We start from the raw sequence: 21,837 nt of genomic DNA on the forward strand, positions 1-21,837 counted from the left end.
TCATGGCCTCACCTACTGTCACCTGCTGGGAGAGGCCTCCTGAAGTCCCAAGTCAGAGCGGCTCATGGGGCCTGCTCTCGAGGGGACCCACCTCACGCGGGTGGCCAAGCCCCGGTGGGGCGGGGAGCCATCAGGCCTCTCCTCAGCCCAGCAGCGGACGCTGGCCCTGACTACTACTGGGAAATGCCTCCACCAGCCAGTGAGAAAGGGCTGACTGGGGTGGGAAGTGGGTGAGAGGAGGAAGCGGCTACAAGAAGGGGACTGCCAGACAGGGCTTGAATTTCTAACTTCCTGTTTCTGCCCCAAAGCATGGGTACCCGAGGACATATTAGGTTGTTGGTCACCCTTTGGGTGACCCAGGTCACTGTAGAGATCCAACAACCCCCCCCCCCCCAAATCTAGCTGAAAATCTGGGCTGTGTGACTTGGGAGAGCCCAGGGTAAAGCAGGATAAAGCCTCAGGAGATAGCCCACCCTGGTTCTAAAGCCATCCCCGACCCCCTCCCTGACCTCCCCAAAGCAAGAAGTGAATGGTAAAAATGCAAAGTGGTCCTGATGCCACTGAGGCCGATGGGCTCAGCTCCTTCCGATTGGTGGGGCGCCTCGGATCTGGGGGGCCTAGGTCAGGAAATCTAGCTGAGGGCTGGGGAAGGGGAAAGGGGCAGAGAAAGAAGCCACGAACTTTCCTTCCTCCTCCCACAGAGGGAAGGAAAGTGGAAGATGGAAGGCGAGGGCCAGCACCGGCCTTGGGAACCACCAGATTACTGTCCAGCTACTCAGCCCACAGAAGAGGGGGTGGGGGCCTGGGCCTGGGGTGCGGAGGGAGTGACCCTGCCCCTGTGGCCCCTCCACATTCCTGAATGCCCGCACCTGGACCTCGGGGCACCTACGGCTCCCCACCCTCTCCCCCAGCCCAGGCTGCCCTGGGGCAGGGGCAGGAGAGCTTCCGGAGGCCGGGAGGGAGGGGGAGGGACGAGGGGAAGGCGGTCAGAGCCGGCCTGGCCAGGCCTGGCCGGGCCGGGCCACTCCTCCGGGAGGGACAGCCGGCATTGAGCCGGAGGCGGGGGGAGCCAATCTCAGGCACGACTGGCCCGGCCCAGGCCGCCCTGGCTGCCGGCACAAGAGACCCCGGTTCCCAGCCCAGCCCGGGGTCTGCGGCCCCCGCCCCAATGGACAAAGCGGCGCCCCCCTCCCCAGCAGGAGGCGGCCCAGGCCTTCCTGGCAGCTCCTCACCTGGCAAGGCCAGGCCGGCTCCGGGGGCAGCAGCGGCTCCGCGATCGGCTCCCTCCCTCTGGTCCTCGCGCCCCTCTGGGGAATGCTGGGGCTCGGGCGGAGGGAGGGCCCTGGAAGCCGCCGGGTCTCTCCCCCACACCCAGCGTCACCCTCTTTCCTCTTTAAGGAGGAGGAGCTAAGGTCCAGGAAAACTGAAAGAAAGTGAGGAGGGGACTAAGCTCATGATGTCACCTCCCTTCCCCACCTCCTTCCTCCCGGCCACTTCCCGGGGGCTGGCGAACCAGCGGACTCATGTCAGGGGGCGCGGGCCACGGGGGGGCGGGGGGCCCCCACCGAGGACAACCCGGCTACCCGGCCCCAAGCTGGAGCCTTTGCTCCCCCCCAGCCACGAGTGGACCACACGGAGGCCACCAAGAGCAACGGCCAAGCAAGGCGGGCACTGCCACTCAACCAGCACGCGTGGTGGTACTCCTCGGAGGCGCTGTCCTCCAGCGACCCAGTTTATACAAGAGAAACTGAGGGTTTCACCCAGCCAGTAGAGGCCCAAGGCCAAACCAAAGGAACCCAGTGCCTCCCTACTCCGAGTCTGTCTCCTAGAAGGGAAACTGAGGCACAGAGATCACATGGGCAATGGGCCCCCAGTTCAGCCCCACAAAAAGTCCAAGCCCTCACAGGAACCCTTCCCCCATGGAGGACCACCCATACCTAGAGCAGACCACAGTTCCCTGGCCCTGTACAGGACTGCCGCAGAAGCTTCCAGAAAGAGGCCAGACTCGAAGCCCACCCCCACCCCCCCCACCCCCGCAAACTGGGAAAAGGACAAAGAGGAAGGAGGCCAAAGGCACAAGTGCTGGGATGGTGGGATGCTGGGTGCTGTGGCCCAGACACTGGACCTCACAGCTGGCAGGTCTCTCTGGGCTGGATGCTGGGGCGCCCCAGGGGTTGTGAACCACCCCACATTCTCACTGCAGCCCAGAACTCCTCTGGGTGGGTTGCCCAGCTTGCTCAAGGATGGCAAAGAACCTGGATAAATCTACTTGAAGAGCTTCTTCCCAACGAAGGGTGCCAAGCGCTTCTATCGGCCCTGTTCTACTAAGGAAAAACGGATCCCAGGGCTCCCAGCACTTCCCCACACCTCCTGCTCTGTCTGCAAAAGCACCAGAGCAGAGTCCGGACCTGGATTCCAATCCCACCCGACTCACTAGCAGAGGAGGCGGGGGCTGGACCTCTGGCCACTAAAGTCCCTTCCAGCTCTAGACCTGTGATGGGAAGGGCCCTCCTGGTTGACTTCACCTGCTTCTGAAACGCACTTTTCAGGGTAAAACCTCCACCTTCTCCCCATGTCGCTTCTCCTTGTCTGGGTTATTTCTTGCCACACCAAACTATCCTTCCCTGGGTGGAGCTGTGAACTAGCCTGGCTATTCTAGGAATAATCTAGAACTATATCTAGCAAGTGACTAAACTGTACCTTCCCTTGACCTGGCCCTCCTGCCACTAGGCCTGCACCCCCAGAAGATGCACAGATGCATACAGGTATTGTTGGCAGCAGCTCTTTTCATGGTGGCAAAGAACTAGAAACTGAGGGGCTAACCATCAACTGGGGGGTGGCATTGGAATATAACGGAATCCAACTGATGTAGGAAATGAAAAGAACCCTGAGAAGACGTACGTGAACAGATGCACAGCCGGATGAGCAGAACTGCAATAACACCTGAAAGTTCAACCAGGATTCTGGAGCCCCCCAGCGGAAGCCCAGGGCTACCTGCCTCTCAATAAATGGCGCACTCAACCATCGCCACTACAGGCATCAGGTCTGGCTTAACCATGCACATTGGAAACAAGGATTTGGGTTTTCTTTTTTTTCTTTTCAATATAGGGAGAGGGAGAGAGAAAATGAATGCGGGCACTGAATATGAAACAAAAAACTTAAGTCACATTAGAAGAATTTAAGAAAATAAAATGAATGCCACACTGTCCAAATCAAACCATCCCAAGTCTCCAGGAGCTGCTCCAGTACCACCTCCTCCTTCATGTAATCTTCCCGGGCCACAAAGCCTTCTTTTTGATTTTCAGCCCTCAATTCTCTTCGTCTTGCACACGGAGAAAGCAGATGATCTCACAATAACCAGACCAAAAGACCCCTGCCTTAATTTGCCTCTGGATCCACCAGTTCCTGTGTCAACCCAGTCCTCTGGGACCACAGAGGTGCCAAGTTTTTCGGAGCTGAGTCTTTACAATATTGTTATTCTATAGTCTTCTCCTGCTTCTGTTCATTTCCTTTGCATCAGTCACAGGGATCTTTCTTCCAGGGCTTTCTGAAAGCATCCCCCCAGTACAATGGTATTCAGTCCCATTCGTGGGCCATACACCCATTCCCTAGCTGAAGGGCCTCAGTTTCTGATTCTTTGTTCCATGAAAATAGCTATCAGTATTTGTGTTCACAGGGTCTTTTTCTTCTTTCTCTGATCTTGCCACCTTGTGACTTTGCTGGATTAAAGAGGATAAACAGTTTAATAGCTCTTTGGACTGTATAAAGTTTTATATTACTGTTGTTCAGTCATTTTTCAATCATGTCTGACTCTTCCAGATTCCATTTGGGGTTTTCTTGGCAAAGATACTGAAGTGGTTATACCATTTCCTTCTCATTTGAGAAATGAGGAAACTGAGGCCCACCGAGTGAAGTGACTTGCCCAGGGTCACCCAGCCAGGAAGTGTCTGAGGCTAGATCCCGACTCCAGATCTGGTGCTCTGTCCACTGCATTCCCCTAGCTGCCACCCATAGTTCCATGCATATACCCACAGACGTGTCTACAGTTATGTGTGTGTGGTTACAACTCACTTTCCAGAATACCTACGGCTTGTGAACTCCTAAAATATTTCTTGCCAGTCCCTTCACAGGGCCCTTAGGGAGGGACAACAGATTTCTTTCTTAGGTTATGGACCCTAACATTTTCATTTGACAGAAGAGGAAACCGAGGTACTGAAATGCTTGGTGAGTTGAACTCTAGGTTAATAGTGGATGTTAAAAGAGAAACTCTGCTATTCCAAATACTCTCCAGAGAATTGCATCCAAGAAAAGCCTAGGTCTATCAGATCTTGGAGAAGCCTTCTTAGTGACTTCAGTAAACCATCCTATAGCACAGAGAGGGCCGCTGGCACCGCTGTCAATTGTCCTTATCATAGGTAAAGCATCTCAGATGGATCCCAGAATTAAAGTCAGGAGAAAACTTAAGATTGTGTTCAAGACCTCTGAGAGGACACTGAGGGCTAGACAGGGGGGACTTGGCCTACAGAGTCCCACCCTCCATCCCAAGGATCTTCCCCTACACCAGGACACCCCAATTCTCTGGTTCCTTCTTAGCACAAGGACTCACCAAGACCCCAAATGAAGGTTTCACAGATTCACAGAATGTCAAAGTTACAAGAGAGCCATCTAGGCCACCCCCTGCCTCCTTTCACAGAGGCTGAGGGGGCAAGCAAGTGGCTTGTTTCTAACCAGACTGCCAGCTACCATCCTGGTCAAGGTGATGCCATGGGGAACTTGGGGAATCCCCCTGCTCTGATGTGCAGAGCCACGAGGAGGGCCTTGGGAGGGTGGGTCCACATAGGACTTCAGCTGAGAGCAGGAAATTAGAGGAAGCTGCTCAGGCTGAGCTCTGAGCCATCTTAGGATTCCTTCCAACCAAAACTTAGGACTCAGGAACCTCAACCATCACTGTTTGCCCAAAAGTCAAAATGGGGGTGGTGGTGCTGGGAATAATATTTATAGGAACAATGGAAGTCAGAGGTGAAAAGACCTGCAATGAGTTTCCAAGCAGAAATTGGCCCAGTGTACTTAATGGAATTGTCTGTAATTTCAAAGGGATCCCAATAAAACGTGACCAGTAAAAGTTGGTAGTTTAATAGGGAAGGTGGAAGAGATGGAAACAAGGCAAGTTGGAACTTGGTCTTCTGGTGGACTGCGAGCTCAGAACCAAGCAAGAATTTGCCAAGGCAGCCAAGGAGGCCAGGCCCACCAGAAAGGAAAAGTGTGGCCCTCCCGGCTTGGCCCTGGCCACCACATTTTGAGACTCTCTTCAGCTCTGGACCTGGCCTTCCAACCAAGGGGCCAGGGCTGGCCTTGCCCTGCTCAGGTAGCACCTCTTCTCCACAGTCTTGCAGTCTCCATCTTTCCCACTGCTTCCTTTGCCTCTGCCCCAGCCCCGGCCCCCAAACCCTTCACTCCAACCATCCATTGCCACTGACTAGCGCACCTGGAGAGGTACTCAAGCAGGGATACAGTAGGCGCCACATAAAGGCTCCTTCAAAAGGCCTTGGCTTCCTCTGCTCACCCTCACTCTTTCTGCCTTCCTTGCTCCAGTCGCACTGTCCCTGCAGAGTCAGCAGCAGCCTCCGACACGCCGCGGGGCTCTTTCCTGGTGCTCCCGCTCTGCCCTCTTCCTCCCTCTTCTCCCCCTCTCTCCTTCCCCTCTCCAGGCTGCTCCTCAGTTACCTGGCCAGCTCTTCCCGTAGGTCCCCCTGCCAGTCATGGCTCTGGTCTGCTGCCTTCCCTGTGTAGATCGGGCTCCCCAGGACTCAGTCTGGGGTCTGGCCCACAGCTGAAGGGCCAGGAATGCTGAATGTGGAGAAGAGGAGGCTCAAGTCTAAAGGAGAAGCCTCTTCAAGTGGAGCCCAGCACAGCAACGAGGAACCCCCCCCCCCCCCCCCCCCCCCGCCGACCATCTCTGGCCATCACCTTTGAGCTGCCTGACGGCCTCCAAGACTGAGCTCCACACTCTGAACAAGGCAGACAATGGGCCCCGTTTGGGGTGGAGGGAGGTGAAGAAATACCAAAGCTGGCTGAAAAGGCCTGGGAAGCAAAATAAAGCCAAGCCAGCCACAGTGTCGTGCAATTAGTGAAGGACTCTATGCATGATGGGAACACGCAAAGTTCAGGTCTGCACAGAACAGGAAAGCAGCTGCAATGTGTCTGGGCTCTGTGCCTGTCTGTAACGCAGGTCACGCAGTTGGGAATCACACCGGCCCCATTTCAGAGAGGGGAACATGGAGCCTCTGCCTCGCTGCCCCAGCCCTCTCTTGGGGGAGTCCACCCCATCCCCTCACATCAGAGTTCAGGCTCCAAATTCCCAAGGAAACATGGTGGAGTGTTTGCCGCCCCAACCTGCTGCATTCGGCTGGGCCCATCACAAGCTTCTGGAGGCAAGTGCCCCGACACGGAGTGCGCTGCCCCTCCCCATATGCCTCAAAGATGGGAAGGTCATGTATCAGCTCTGTCCCTCTGCCTCTCAGAAACCCCATGGTCCTGCTGGGTGGTCTCAGGTACCACCCATGGTGCTATGCTGTGCTGGTCCCCACCAGTATTGGCATCTCTTCTCAGCCAATCACCACAAATCCAGATGAGACCCTGAGATCCTGCAGGGCAGCAGCCATCTCTGGACTTTTAATACCTCACCCATGGTGGGCACCAAGGCCTGGCCTGGCCTCTGGGATGAGGCCTGCTCTCACATGGGCCTCCTGACCCTCCAGATGCCATCCCAGGTTGACAAACCTGTGCACTGTTCCTCTCTCAGACCCTGAGCTCCTCTTAGGTCCCTGGTTCGTGACAGCCACTAGGGGACACAAGGACAGGAATGAAATTACCTCTGGCCATAAGAAGTGTATATTCTATCCAGAGACAAAGAAGTCAATAGAAAAAGTCCTGAGGAATCTGTCCGGGGGTGGGAACCCTGGCAGCAGGGGGCATCAGGCAAGGCCTGGGCTGGGCAGGGGCCCTGAGAGCTGGGGCCAGGAGTGTGGGGGACAGCCTGTACAAGGGCCCTGAGGCAGCGGGCAGAAGGCCACTGTCCAGGAGCAGCAGGCAGGGCCATTTAGCTGGAACTCAGAGTACATGGGGGAAAGGAGGAGAGGGTGGACCAGGGTGAGACTGGCACTTCTCCAAGAGGCACCTGGGTGCTGAGGACATACCTGGTGTGGCAGCGTGAAGGGCAAGGTGGGGGAGTGGAGGACGCTTGAGAATCAGGAAAGCTCAGTGGCAGGGCCAGAGATGAGACCCCAGCCTGGGGCACAGCCTGCAATGGGAGGTGAAAAGGGCCCCAGAGACAGGATCCAGCACCTGGGGGGAGTGATGAGAGCGAGGGTGGGCAGACGACAGTATGGCAGGGCTCACTGGCAGAAGGAACATGAGGAAGGGTGAGCTTGAGGAAAAGGTCAAGGTCCTGTCCTGGATGTGAGGGCCATGGCCGGCAGCAGCCTCAGGGTGACCGGGGAGCCATCCTCACAGAAACCATGAATCTGACCCAAGTTGGGCCTTTCTGCCCTCTCCCAGCTGGTCCCTCTGGAGTCCTTGCCTCCACTGTCATCAAGCTCAACATGGCAAAAGTGGAAGAACATGCAGAGGGAGGCAAGACCCGGGTTCTAGTCCTGGCTTAGCCATGAACATGCTGTCTGACCTTGTACTAGTCCCTCAGTTCTTGTTTGCCCATCTCTAAAACAAAGGGCCTGGATTCCCTTCCAACACTGGCATTGCCCTGTGCATGGTGTGCCATACTTTCTGGGGTGCAACATCTCACACCCCCCACTAGACCCATGCCCAAGGATCTCACCTCCCACCAGATCGAAGCTCACTGTTGGCAAGCCTAATGATGATGATGGTATGTATCAGGCCCACTGGGTGTAGCCAGAGATGGACAATAGAGTGCACCTGGTGGGGAAAGATGAGCCAAATGTCCAACTCCTGACAGTCGGCCCTGCATTCACTTGAAGGTTATAGGGCCTCTCCCCTTTACACACCTCTTGGCAGCTGCTCCCCCATCCCCATGGAGCTGGGTGCCACCTCTGCTGCTGAGGTCCATTTCGGGGGAGGTCCTGCCCTCCAATCCCTCAGCATGCTTTCTTATGGCCACTTGGCTGCTCGGCCCAGATGCAAAGTTTTCCCATTAGCTAGAAGAATGTGTGGACATCACGTCAAGTTCTGTGGGACATCCCAGTGTGATGCCTGTACTCATGAGGTCATGCCTCCTGCATATGGTTGTCAGAGCCACCCAGAGCAGCAAGGGCCAGGGCAGAGGGCAAGTCTCTTCTGGGGGCTTCTGTCCTGCCCACTTTTGGGGCCAGCAACGCTCTTCCCGATTCCAGATTGTCTCCCTGGTTGTTTGCCCCCCCATCCTCCTTGACTCTGACCAGTGATCTCCCTGGCTTCCTTTTTTGTTGTTGTTGAGTTGTGTCCACCTCTCCATGACGTGGGGTTTTTCTTGGTAGAGATCTTGGAGTGGTTTGCTAGGTCCTTCTCCAGTTCATTTTACAGAGGAGGAAACTGAGGCAACCAGGGTGAAGCAACTCATCAGGTACACACAGCTAGAAAGTGTCTGAGGTTGGATTTGAACCCAAGTCTTCCTGACTCCGGGCCCAGCGCTCTATCCACTGAGCCACCTAAGCTTCCCTTAATCCACCTAAGGTCCCATCTCCCACAGGAAGTTTTCCAGAGCTTCCCCCCATTTCTCCTGTACACGACTTGCTTTGTATATATTTACTTGTTTCCTCCATCAGATTGCAAGTCCTTGGCCTCCTTTTCAGTTATTACATCAGTGTTTGACGGCTATGACTAGAGTCACACAGGAAGGTGACGAGAAACCCCACTGGGCCCTGCACTTGTAGGAGTGCGTGCAGTCCCCAGGAGGCCTTCCCTAGCTCTTCCTCCTGATCATGAGCCCATCCTCCAGGTGGGAAGCTGCCAGTCAGGCAGTGCCAGCTGTAAGCTCTGTGCTCCCTCACTGCTGCCACCCCACACCAACCTGCCTCCCAGCCGGCTGCTCCCAAGGGTCTCCTCCTCACTCTGGAGCACAGCCATGAGGAGACAATCCACACAGTGTGTCTGCTCCCACTCCTCTTCCATGCCCTCACTATTCTCAGAAATGTCTCTGCTTCCTAAGTATCACTGGACTCATGTCAAGGAGGAGGGTCCACAGAGCTATGTCCAAGACGCCAGTGGGAACCAACCATGGCATGGTCTTCCCTCCTGTGGCAGGGAGTGGGCTTCTGCAACCCCCCTCCTCCTCAGCCATGGGCCTGGCAAAGGTGCTCAATGGCTATCTTACTGCTAGTGTTCCCAGGAGGATGGAACAAAGATGGAAATACAGCAGGAAAGAGCGGAGGACATGGAAACCTCCAAGCCCTCCCAAGTATCCATTGTGTCTGAGGAGGCTGAACACACCAACATCTGGTCACTAAACCAGTCGATGACCTCTGGGGAACCACAGATCCTGGCAGAGGGACAAAGGTCCTGAAGTCCAAAATAGAAGCAGAAGGTGGATTCTTCAACAGTCATGCCTCCCCCCCCCATCCCCAATCTGAGCATCCCACCTTTGACAGGAAGTCTCTCCTGATCCCCCCAAATGCTTGTGCCCCGCCTCTACAGAGTATCGCCTACTTATCTGGTCCAGAGTTTGTCTGGACATATGGTAACCATGGTGTCTCTCCCACTGGATGGAAGCAGGGTTGTCTCTGGCCTTTATAACTGAGCACAAGCCTGGCAAACAATAGGGGCTTAATAAATGCTTACTGACTGATTCACTTATGAAGTACAGTCAGACACGATTAGTCCATGAACTCAATGTCAATCTCAGGTAAAATTCTAGCACACATGTCTAAGATTCAATTGATGGGGGGGGGGGGGGGGGGAAGGGGTTAAGACTTAAAAGTGACCCAGCCAGAAGATACAGCAGAAAGAGCTAGAAATTCCATTCAAAGTAACCTCAGACAATATAAAATAGTATACCTGCCAAGGCAGACTCAAAAATTTTTTGAAAACAATTACAAAAGACTTCTCATACAAATAAAATCATTTTAAAATAACTAGACAAACATCAACTGCTCATGGATAGGTCGAGCTAATATAATAAAAATGATGATTCTACTTGCTTAGTGCCCTACCAATCAAAATTCCAAAAAATTACTTTAATGACTTAGAAAAAAGTTGTAAGTAAATTCATATGGAGAAATAAAAAGTCAAGAATTTCCAGGGATTCAGTGAAAAAAAAGTACAAAAGAAGGTGGCTTAGTCTTCCCAGATCTAACATTATATTATAAAGGTCACCCAGTCAGGAGGCATTTGAGGTGAGATTTGAATCTGGGTCTGCTCAAAGGAGCTTTCTAGGCCACCTTCCTTTCTTAGCTAAAGGACAAAGTCTTGTGACTCAAGCCTGGGCCTCCCAGCCCCTCACCAGGGTAACTCCAACAGAGGATGCTCGAAGCCTACACAAGGGGAATGGCCAGTCATTCAGCACCAGGCTGTAGGACAGGAGGCCCAGGCCGGTGGGTCCAGACTTAGCCAAGATGTCCAATCAGAACTCATCTGGGATACAGGAGAGAAACATGAATTGAATGACAGCAGAGTAAGATGGGTTCAGAGCTGCTGAAACCTCCCCACAGTAGCAGGTGGCTGGCACAATGCCAGTCTGGAAGCTGCCTGGGGCAAAGATGGGAGCTCCAGAATAGGAAAAAGAAGGACCTGATGTAGAGAAAGAGAGGCTTGGAGAGAGATGGGAGAAAGGACAAGGACACTTGTCCTCACAGAGTTCAAAATGAGATCTAGGGCAGCTAGGGGCTCAGTGGATAGAACACTGTTCCTGGGTTAGAAGGACTTGAGTTCAAATCCAGCCTTGGACACCTATTAGCTGAGTGACCCTTGGGCAAGTCACTTTACCCTGACTGCCTTGCAAAAAACTCAAAACAGACCTTGGGTTTCCTCTTGGAAAATAAAGGTGGATACTCTAGAATGAAGCCACTGCTTGTCCACCAAAGCAGCTATTTGGTGGCCTGATGACAACAGAGTTCTATTGACTAGCTGGGGCCAAACCTCCCAAGGATTATCAATGATCTACAAGAGAGACTAGAGAAGGGCTGGCACCAGGGAGAGGCGGAGGCAGAGAAGAGACGGGGGGGGGGGGGGAATATGCAAGAGAGGGTAAAATCAACAGGTTTCCAGAGAGTCTGAGATAGGTGCCCTGGCCAGGGGGAAGCAATCTCCAGGCCTTGGTCAGTTCAGATTCTGGGAAGCAGTGTCCTCAAGGCAAGGGCTTGCCCAGTGGCTTGGCTTCCTTTGTCCATACTACCCATAAGCCTTTCAATGACTTTGTTCAGTTCACCTAGGAACTGTCCTACCTAGGCCTTCTTCCCCAAATTATCCTATCCCAAACTTCCCTATTAGGAAAAGTGTGACACTTCAAAGTACTGAGTCCCTGGGTTCTAAACAGCTCTGAAGTGCAGGTGGCCCTACTCTGTGCTGCTTTGGGTTTCGTCCGCACATAGACTCCCTTCTGTGAGAATGTGGGGCGGGTGCTCTTAGATATCATAAACACACATCAGCTTCCCAAGAGAGGATCAAAGAAGGCAGACCACCATGACCTGAAAACACCTTGAACCCAAACCACTTTCCTGAATCAGAAATGTCAAAGCTCATTTGTCTTGTTTTGCATAGATAGGCTGTGGCACATCATGGTCACTGAGGCAGGAGACTGTCCAGTTCAAGAGTGTCCATGAGGCCTACAGGCCTCTCCCAGGAAAGGCGTTGGGAATCTCCCTCCTTGATTTGCATGTATCCACATCACAAAACTGAGTTCCCACATCAGACTGACAAGCTCGGGGCTGCCGTCAAGAAGAGGCTGGGGAAAACATGGACAGGAGCCCCAAGTTGCTACTTGGTGAGCCCCAGACAAGGAAGACCCAAACAACAGGAGCTGGCCCCAGGTGTCAGCCCCAGAAGGAGTCTGCGAGGCTGGCTGGCCAGCTATATGTGTGTGGGAGCCAATGCAAGGCTTCACAATGAGGACTCCAGGAGAGGGTTTCAATTTAGATTAGATGAGAGTCAGGGAGAAGGGAAAGGTGAGAGGGCAAGAAACAGGAAGATGGAACATCAGCAAGATTCCTACCTCCCACTCTCCTGCCAGTCTGGGTGGCACCTCCAGGCCCAACCTCTCCAGCTGTCGATCCCTGTACTTCTCGTACTGACGGTACCCTGCATACCCACCGCCTGTGGCCACCAGGAAATGGAATGGGCGCAGGCGGAACAGGACTCGTGTAGGAGCTGTGTGGAACTTCCTGGCATCTGCAACAAAAGCCAGGTAACTTATGAGCTGGGGGAGGGCATGGCTTCAGAGAATGGTCAGACAAAGGCAGCACTAAAGGAGTCCAGGGAGGGAGGGGCCTCCATCCATTAGCTCTAAGGGAGGCTGGTGCCATCCTGCCCAGGAGACATCAACAGAGGAGTAACCATGTAAACACCTGGCCCTGCAGGCTTCTGGGAGATCAGAGACTCTGACAACAACTATGTGGGTATTCTAAAAGCAGAGGATATGAAGCATTTTTGGTCATAAAAGGCCTTTCCCTCTCCCAAGGTTATTTCCAAAGGATCAAACGGTCTCAGTGTCTGTCAAAGAAATTCAGTGTCTAGCCTTGTTCAGCAAATTTAGAATGGGAGTGAGTGGATCCCTTCAATCTCTTCCCCCGGCCAGGGCCCATCTCAATGAATGCAAACACCAGGTCCAGGAGCACACTAAAGCTGCCTTGGAATCCCCTTGCTCAAGCCCCGAGGTGGCCCTTGGGTCATGAAAGCAGGTTCAGGGAACGCAAGCCCAAGTTGGAGGGCTGGCTGAGGTGCAGCACAGCTCAGCCATGAGCCTCGTCAGGAAGGGATGGACTGGGGAGTTATGGGGGCTCACAGAACAGAAACACCTTCCACCCCCAAATATCTCTTGGTTCAATAAAATGGGCTTTTTTTCCCGTTGTGGCACTGTTTTTAAACTGTCCACAAACTACATGCATAAGAATCATTCAAGAGAAGAGAGGTGGTTAGGCTACAACCAACACCAGGGGAAGTAGACAGTAGTAGCCACCCATTTCTGAAATCACAGACCAGTCTGGTCTTCCTGATCTCCTTCATCTTCCTTCTTTCTGAAATCCTGAGGAAGAACAAGCTTCTTCCCCTGACTGAACCATAGAGCTGACTGCTTTCTCTACCCATGGTCAATTCATATTTCTTTTCTGTACTTCCACTTTATCCCAGTCAGGTGTGTATTTCTCTCCCCTTTACCCTACTCTTTAAACACCTTTACAACCTCTAACCCAGACCAGGAAGGGAAAGCCAGAGTACTCTTCTCTTCTACCAGATAACATGTGGGGCTTGGGGAAGGGGGATGCAAGCAACCATCTCCAACTGTTCTCAAGTCAACTCCCTGCCATGTGGAGGTCCTACAAGGAAAACATCCATGTCCTTTTAAAAAAATTCAGCTACCTACCTTTCATAGCTAAGGTGAGGAAATGAAGTGTTAACCAAAAAAGAGATAGAGGCAATGACAAGGGATAAAGTGGAAATCTGGATTGTGTGAAATCTAAAAGGTTTTTGCACAAACAAATTTAATATATCTATGACAGGAAGGGAAGCAGTAAACTGGGAAATATATATATATATATACATATATATACATATATATATATATATTTACAATGGTCTTTTTTTTTAAGTTTTTGCAAGGCAAATGGGGTTAAGTGGCTTGCCCAAGGCCACACAACTAGGTAATTATTAAGTATCTGAGGTCGGATTTGAACTCAGGTCCTCCTGACTCCAGGGCCGGTGCTCTATCCACTGCACCACCTAGCTGCCCCTGGGAAATATATTAAATAAGGGTTTGCTATCTAAGATATGTAGACATCAGAAATGTGTAAGACCAAATGCCATTCCCCAACAGACAAATAGTTAAAGGATATGAATGATTATTTCTCAAAAAAAAAAGACTTCTAAACTATTACCAATCATATGAAAGAATGTTCCAACTCACTAATCATCAGAGAAATGCAAATCAAAACAACCTTAATGTTTCAGTCCATATCCAGCAAACTGAGAAAGAGGTCTAAAGATGGGAAGAGTCAGTGGTGGAAGACACATGAAGAAGGCACATTAATCCACCATAGGTGGAATTGGGAATTGGAAATGGGAATTCAAGAGTTTTAGAAAACAACTGGGAAGTATGCAGATAAAGTGGTTAATCAATTCCACTGCTAACCAGATACTTCCAAGTAGGACACTGAAAAAAAAAAGAAAAGCTCCATATACACCCAACAACAAAATGTTGTTCATTAAGTCCTTCTATGGACCAATGTTTTGGGTGGCAGCAAAGAACTGGAAACAAACAGATTAAATGCCCAGACAGGGGGATAGTAAAACCAATAAATGTAATAGGATATTCTTGCGCTATAAACATGTGAAGATTATGATAAACAGAGAGAAGCTTGGGAAATGGGAAGCTTACAAGGACTGATGCAAAGTGAGGTAAGCCAAGTCAAGAAAATAATAAATACAACAACAACGTAAGAAAAAACCATAAAAAAAATCAAAAGTGAACATCATGAAATGGCCACAATCATGATCCCAAAGAAGAGACACAGGAAGACACTCTTTCTTCACTCCTTTGCAGAGGTAAAAGGTCCACACAGGTGAAACACTGAATTGATTTTCTGAGCGTTTGATTTATTAATCAGTTTTGCTCATGTTTTTTTTTTTCTTTAGGAATAGTCTATTATGGGGTGGCTAGTTGGCGAAGTGGATAGAGCACTGTCCTGAAGTCAGGAGGACCTGAGTTCAAATATGGCCTCAGACACTTAATAATTACCTAGTTGTGTGACCTTGGGCAAGTCACTCAACCCCTTAAAAAAAAAGAATAGTTATTGTATATGTTTAATATTGATCAGTGTTTAGTATAGTTATAAATATAGAGTTAAGATCAAATTGCTTTCTATTAGAGGAAAGGGCGAGGGAGAAAAATTGTAAAACTCAAAACCTTGTTAAAAAATGAGTGGTAAGGGGCAGCTAGGTGACGCAGTGGATAAAGCACTGGCCCTGGAGTCAGGAGTACCTGGGTTCAAATCTGAACTCAGACACTTAATAATGACCTAGCTGTGTGGCCTTGGGCAAGCCACTTAACCCCATTTGCCTTGCAAAAACCTTAAAAAAAACAAACAAAAAAAATGAGTGGTAAAAGCTATCATTGCATATAGTTGGAAAAAGAAATAAAAAGATTTAAAAAAAGAATAGTCCATTATATAGGATGGCTCTCCAGAAAGGGAAAGGATAATTGGGTAAATTTTGACAATGTAAAAAAAACAATATCTATTTTAAAAAACAAAACAAAAACAACATAAAAAGAAAATGACTATTGTAAAATCATAAAAACCAAGCTTGTCCCCCAAAAAGAAAAATATGAGGATACCTGCTTTTGTTGACAGAGGGAGGGAGGGGGGAGAGAGGGAGGGAGGGAGGGAGAGAGAGAGAGAGAGAGAGAGAGAGAGCACGCACTCAAGTTTAAGGATGGAGCACTGCAGAGAACATCACATCTTTTAATGAACTGATTACTTTTGCTGAAGTCACTTCTAAGGGGAAGAAGAAGAATACAGAGATATGTCGAAGTCAAACAAAAACAAAAGCTATTCATGAAAATCTAATGAAAATCATAAAGCAACTCATCTTCAGCACTTTCTGTCACTCTTCTATCTTAGTGTCCAAAGAACCATGGCTCACACCAATGACCCTTCCATATCCTATGATGATGGTATTGAGGCAAGGCCTCCTTCCAACCAGACAGAACTCAACCCAGCAATAATTTAGGGAAAGGTCTTGAGAGTATCTACAGCCCAAACTGTATGGCTCTGATAGTGGCTTGGCTGGCCACCTGCTACTCCAGGCTTAACTGAGTTGGCTGGGCCTGGCCTTCTCTGAAGCATTCCCAGTGTCCTGCATGGCCCTGTAGGGGCTTGCCTTGGCCACCTGCTACTCCAGGCTTAACTGAGTTGGCTAAGCCTGGCCTTTCTCTAAAGCCTTCCCAGTGTCCTCCACCTCTCAAGGGTCCTTGAGCATCTGGGAGCATCTTACCTTACCATGGGATGGTCCTGGAAGAGGACTTCAAGAGACATGGAAACGAAAGCCAAAGAAGTTTCAACTTCTTGGCAGGGGGAAGGATGCTAATCTCTGCCTTCCTCAGGACCCTCCCACTTTGCTCCTTAAGTTTCCATAACGTGGCCACTCAACACCCAGGGAAGTCTTAGTACACAGCAAGGTAGGGAAGGGGACGCCACCAAGATTCCTTTTGGCAGTCATACATTTAAGAGGACATAAATGGCAGTAGGTGACCAATCTGATCATGAGTCAGCAGCTGCCTCTAAGGGCCCAATGGGGGTGTTCTGGCTGTGTGGACAGCAGCAGAATCTGCCAACCAAAGCGCAAGAGTGGAACTGCTACTTACCGGTATGAAATGTGTGGGCAGGGAGCTGCTTCCAGGGCAGGAGAAAATGGCTCAGGAAAGAATTTCTCCACGAATGGAGGCTACAATTAGACACAAAAGGCACAATGAAAATACAGTTTTACAGAAAAGTGAAAAATTCACCAATTGCCCACTTGGTGCTAGGAATTGTAAGGGATTCAAAGAAAGAGAACCTCTGACCCCAAGAGCCTACTACAGTTTAAGAGGGGCCCGTAAGCAAGCTCTTGTCCTTATCTCTGAGTCTTCGTTTCCTCCCCTGCAAAATAAGAGTTCGACTACAATATGGAGAGAGAGAACAAATGGCAGACTGTTCCGATGCAGTATAAAGGCTGAAAGAACTAGAGGAGATCGGTAAAGCAAAAAATAACTTGCTTCTGACTGGGGAAGCTAGTAGAAGGCGGCTTTCCAAAAAGACGAGCAGTATGGGTGTTGGAAGAAGAGGCTCTCTACAGGCAAGTGATTGGGAGCCAACGTGGGGGAAGAAGAACATTCTTAGAAGAAACATCCTAATCTCAGCAAGGAGACATCAAGCACATCTGGAGAATGCAGAGTTCACCAGTGTGGCTGGAAAAGAAGACACATAAATAGTCACAGAAGAAGAAAAGAGCTGGGAAGGCAGAAGACCAGGCCAAACATGGCAAGAATATCAATTAGGAATAAAAAGGGTCTAAACTAGGACAAAGACTGCAAAAAAAAAGAAAGGCTCCCATTCTGGGAAATGTCAACTAAGAAAATCTTATCTATCATATAATAGGATTTCCGATCCTTTGGGGCTGAATTTTTTTTTAAATGGGAGGAGGGTTGGGGACAGGATCACTCCTTGTTGACTTACAGTATTTGATTTGCCTGGGAAAACTAAGTATCATCTAAGCATACAAGTTATTATGTGTCAAGAGATGGATTCAGATCTTCCTGGGGGTATTTACCCTTTCAAACCCTCAGCTACTAAGAGTCATCACAACTAGGCTTCACTTTGTCTAGTCTCACCATGTCCACACATCTGACATGAAAAGAAAATACCATACTTAGGGTGGCTAGGTGGCGCAGTGGATGGAGCACTGGCCCTGGAGTCAGGAGTACCTGAGTTCAAATCCAGCCTCTGACACTTAATAGTTACCTAGCTGTGTGGCCCTGGGCAAGCCACTTGACCCCATTGCCTTGCAAAAACTAAAAAACAACAACAAAAAACCCCATACTTGTCTACCAGTGTCATTTCTGACTCATCTGCAAAGAGCAGGGTCTGTCAAACCATATTACCTATAACAAGGGTTTCATGAGATGTTTTTAATTAGATTTTTTTCCCCCACACTTGAAGTTTAAACTAAAACATTTCTAATTTTGGGTTTTTTTTGTTTATTTTTTAGTTTTTTGCAAGGCAAATGGGGTCAAGTGGCTTGCCCAGGGCCACACAGCTAGGTAACTATTAAGTGTCTGAGACTGGATTTGAACCCAGGTACTCCTGACTCCAGGGCCAGTGCTTTATCTATAATTTTGGTTCTTTTCCTCTCTAGCTCTAAAAGAGGTGAAGGAAAGAAACATATGAACTAGGAGTCAATGGCTCCGAGATCCATCAATAACAACATGAGAAACAACTCTGGCTGAGTCATTCTTCCCTCTTTTGTGAAATGAGTTGAATGGGATAATCTCTAAGGTCCTACCGATGATCTACGTTTAAAGTCCCTTCCAATTCTGAATTCAGTGTTTTATTAGGAAATGTACTGAAAAACAGGAGAATATCCATAAATATATAACCAGGATGATGAAGGGCCTTAAGTTGCTGCCATATATAAAAAGACTGGGGAAAGAACTGGTGTTCAGCTTAGAGAAGCCTCAAGGGAGACAAGGAAACTGGCTTGAAGTGTTTAAAGGCCTGGCATGGAGAAGAGGAATTAGCTTTGTCCTGATTGATACCAGAAAACAAGCACTAAAGACAATGGAGAGAAGTTACAAAAAAAGGAAATACAGATTTAATACAGGGAAAAACTTCTGAACAATTTCCAGATTGAATGGAGCTCCCCCTCCCCTGGAGGCCTTCAAATAAAAGCCAAAAGATAACAATTCATCAGGTATGTTGGAGGAGGATTTCACTTAAGTTCTGGTTTAAAAGCCCTTCTTCCAGGATACCTGATGAATGAATGGTTGTTGTGGAAGGGATAACTGCATATAACCAGCTATAAAGTCTCTGCTCCCTCCATCTTCTCATCTACTCTCCTTTCACACGACCACCATCATAATGCAAAGCTTCACCATCTCCTCAAGGTCTTCCTGTTTCCAAGCTCTTCTCCCTCCCATTCATCCTCTCCAGAGAGCAGCCAAAGCGAATCTATTCCTAAAGCAGGAGTCTGACCATCATACTCCCCTGCTGAACTAATTCCACTAGCTCCTTGTTTCTTCTAGGATAGAACAGAGACCTCTTTGCTTAACTTTAACGTCCTTCAGTCTGTAACCCCCAGTCCACCTGTTCCAAAGATTCTTAGACATGACTCTACTTCACAATTCCACAGTTCAGTATGTTGGATTTTCTTACCACTTCTCACACACATTCCATGTCTCTTATCTGTGTCTTTGAATTTCCATGAGGGAATTTCTTCCCAGCATTTCTTGGAAATTTATGTTTTTCTGAATCCCAAATTCTGAGAAAAAAAAAAATCAGACAAGAACCTGGGGAAAGTATTAGAATTCTCAAGGGAGAGACATTAGTGGTCCAAAGGAATCCACTGACATCCAGTTTAAAGTGAGAATAAGAATGGCTGACAAGCAGAGTCAAAGAAGGCCACAGCTTCCTGGAACTGGGATGCAGCCCCTTATCTAACCAGTCAGCTGGGCTTTGAAGTGCATGCAGCCCTGGTCTAAGTAGCTGTCAGCTGCAAAGCATGAGTCATTCTGGAAAATCAATGGTAATTAGTTCACATGCAGAGTAGACTTTATTCTGCCAGTGGTGGTCCAAGGAATAACAAGTCTGGAAAGCAAAATAAGTCCTTAAATTGGTGACTCTGACAAGGATCTGTGTATTGTGATTAAAATCTTGTGGGGAGATCTGAATACCACACAATTATTTCACTGGCATTTTCCAGTGTTTGAATATAACAAGCAATATTTCTTATTTATAAAACTATTTTTTAGATATCCATAGTGATGAGTAAAGAATATGAAGAATGGTAAAAGATTAAGAATAAAGGCTATTCTTCAACCCATTTTTAGATATTTTAAATCATTGTTAAATATGGAGGTTCACAATAACTATAAACTGTGAATTTATTATCATCTTTTTTTTTTTAAAGAAAACTTTTAGGACATAACCTTTTCGAAGAAAAATGACTCACTCATGATTATAGTCATTCATTGTTACTTAGGTAAGATGTTTTCCCATTCAGCTGACCTAGATTTCATGATCTCCAAAAACTCATCATTCTGTGAGATGAAATTAGTTCTGAAACTCCCACCTCCTTAACTCATAGTGAGGGCCCCCTCCCCTTTTCCACCTTTTGATTGGGCTATCTTCCTCCATTAAACTGTGAGCTCCCTGAGGGCAGGTCCTAACTTAAACCTTTCTTTGGAACCCTAGCACCTGACAACCTGTCAAGCATATAGCGAATGCTTAATAAATGTTTACTGATTAGTGACTGAGAAAAATAGAGGATTTATGACTGGGAATTCCCTGGAATTTAGAATCCCAAATTCCAAAGATTCTTATTAGTCTGGAATTTGGGGATACATTTGTACAAGCTATTTGTCAGGCCTGAACCAATTCCTTTCTCCTCCCTGCCTCCCCTCTTAAGGGACTTAACTACAATAATTTTATATTAAAAAACATAATTTCCTACTTACTGAAATTGTGAAACCTATAAGAACTCATTTCTATCAAAGGAAAGAAAATTAACTACAGTGAAATCACCAATGTTGGATTTTTTTTTTCACTGTTGGCAGACCTGCCTTGGACCTGCAAATGGCATCTCATTCAACTGTGAGCTTCAGCATGTTGTACTAAGCTGCAAAGGTTTTCCTTTATTTTTAAAAATTTTTTGCAAAGCAATGAGATTAAGTGACTTGCCCAAGGTCAAGTGTCTGAGGCTGAATTTGAATTCAGGTCCCCCTGACTCTAGGGCTAGTGCTCTATCCACTGTGCTACCTAGCTGCCCCCCAAAAGTCCTCAATAGTCAGGTCAGATAGATTGCAACTTTGGTCAAAGAACCAACCTAATCACTAAGGCAAGTCTAAGAGCATCTGTAAATGAATTGAAGGACAACAAGAATGGTTAGGATGGCAAACTCTTCAGCAACAATGATGCACAAGCCCCAGAACAGTTTGGGATATTGGAAAATGTCAGCATCACATGTGAAGATCCTGGGACTCACCAGTGTCCTGCACCCCTCCAATAGCAAGGCCCCCATGCTGCCTCTTCAGGATGCCTGTCATCTCTTTATTCTTCCCACTTGGATCCTTCCATCACCACTTCCCCCATCTTTGTGCTTCCTCTCCTGCATTGTCTTCTGCCATAATTGGCAGAAGATTGTCTTAGAGTCATATCTGGTTCAGAGTAGCATTTAAAAAATGTTTACTGATTTGGAAATGATGCTCAAGAAAAGAGGAAACAATATTATGCCTCACCTAATAAGACATACAGAGGAGATTATTTTAAAGACAGATCAATTTTCCACTTCTCTAAAAACTGAAAAAATATCTAAAAGGGAAAACTGATAGTATTAATACCCTCAAAAGATGGCTTAAAATATCAGTAATTACCAAATAAGAGGTCTTGTTTCCTTGTCTCTACCAAATCTTTCTAGGAGTGGTCTATGCACATATGAAGGATATCTGAAAACATTTAAACTGAGCAGACCCCATCTCTCTTTTTTTTAATAAAGATTTTGAGTTTTACAATTCCCCCCATTCTTGCTTCCCTTCCCCACCCCACCCCTGAAAGTATTGTGTTAGTCTTTACATTGGTTCCATGTTATACATTGATCTCAGTTGAATGTGATGAGAGAAATCAAATCCTTAAGGAAGAAAAATAAAGTATAAGAGATAGCAAAATTACATAATAAGATGATGGGTTTTTCCCCCCTAAATTTAAGGTCTTTGTTCCAAACCCACAACAATTCTTTCTCTGGACAGATCCCATCTCTTCATCATCAAAATCAATACTGACAGCAATACAGAGGGACCTTGAGGTCTAACTGCTCTTTAGTTATTTTGCACTTTTCAAGATTCTCCCTTAAAAAAGGGTGAGGAGTGGAGGCAGCCACTCTCTCAAAAGCTGAGAACTTCTCTGAGCTCTTCCCAGTTTCCCTCAGGAAACA

General features: G+C 48.3%; 1 protein-coding gene across 3 annotated transcripts in view; it reads right to left on the bottom strand.

Moving 5' to 3' along the window:
* Positions 1 to 21,837, bottom strand: part of PISD (phosphatidylserine decarboxylase) — a 46,316-nt gene that overhangs the window by 8,545 nt on the left and 15,934 nt on the right. For 2 of the 3 annotated variants that reach the window (XM_074206402.1, XM_074206403.1), the window contains exons 2-3: positions 16,520 to 16,599; positions 12,158 to 12,333 (exon numbers count right to left, since the gene is read on the bottom strand). In XM_074206402.1, the coding sequence (XP_074062503.1) occupies positions 12,158 to 12,333; positions 16,520 to 16,599 (256 nt within the window). Of the gene's footprint in view, positions 1 to 1,232; positions 1,316 to 12,157; positions 12,334 to 16,519; positions 16,600 to 21,837 lie in introns of those variants that run through there. The other variant, XM_074206404.1, reaches the window with a different exon arrangement.

Source organism: Macrotis lagotis, chromosome X (assembly GCF_037893015.1).
Source record: "Macrotis lagotis isolate mMagLag1 chromosome X, bilby.v1.9.chrom.fasta, whole genome shotgun sequence".
Classification (NCBI taxonomy): Eukaryota; Metazoa; Chordata; class Mammalia; order Peramelemorphia; family Peramelidae; genus Macrotis; species Macrotis lagotis.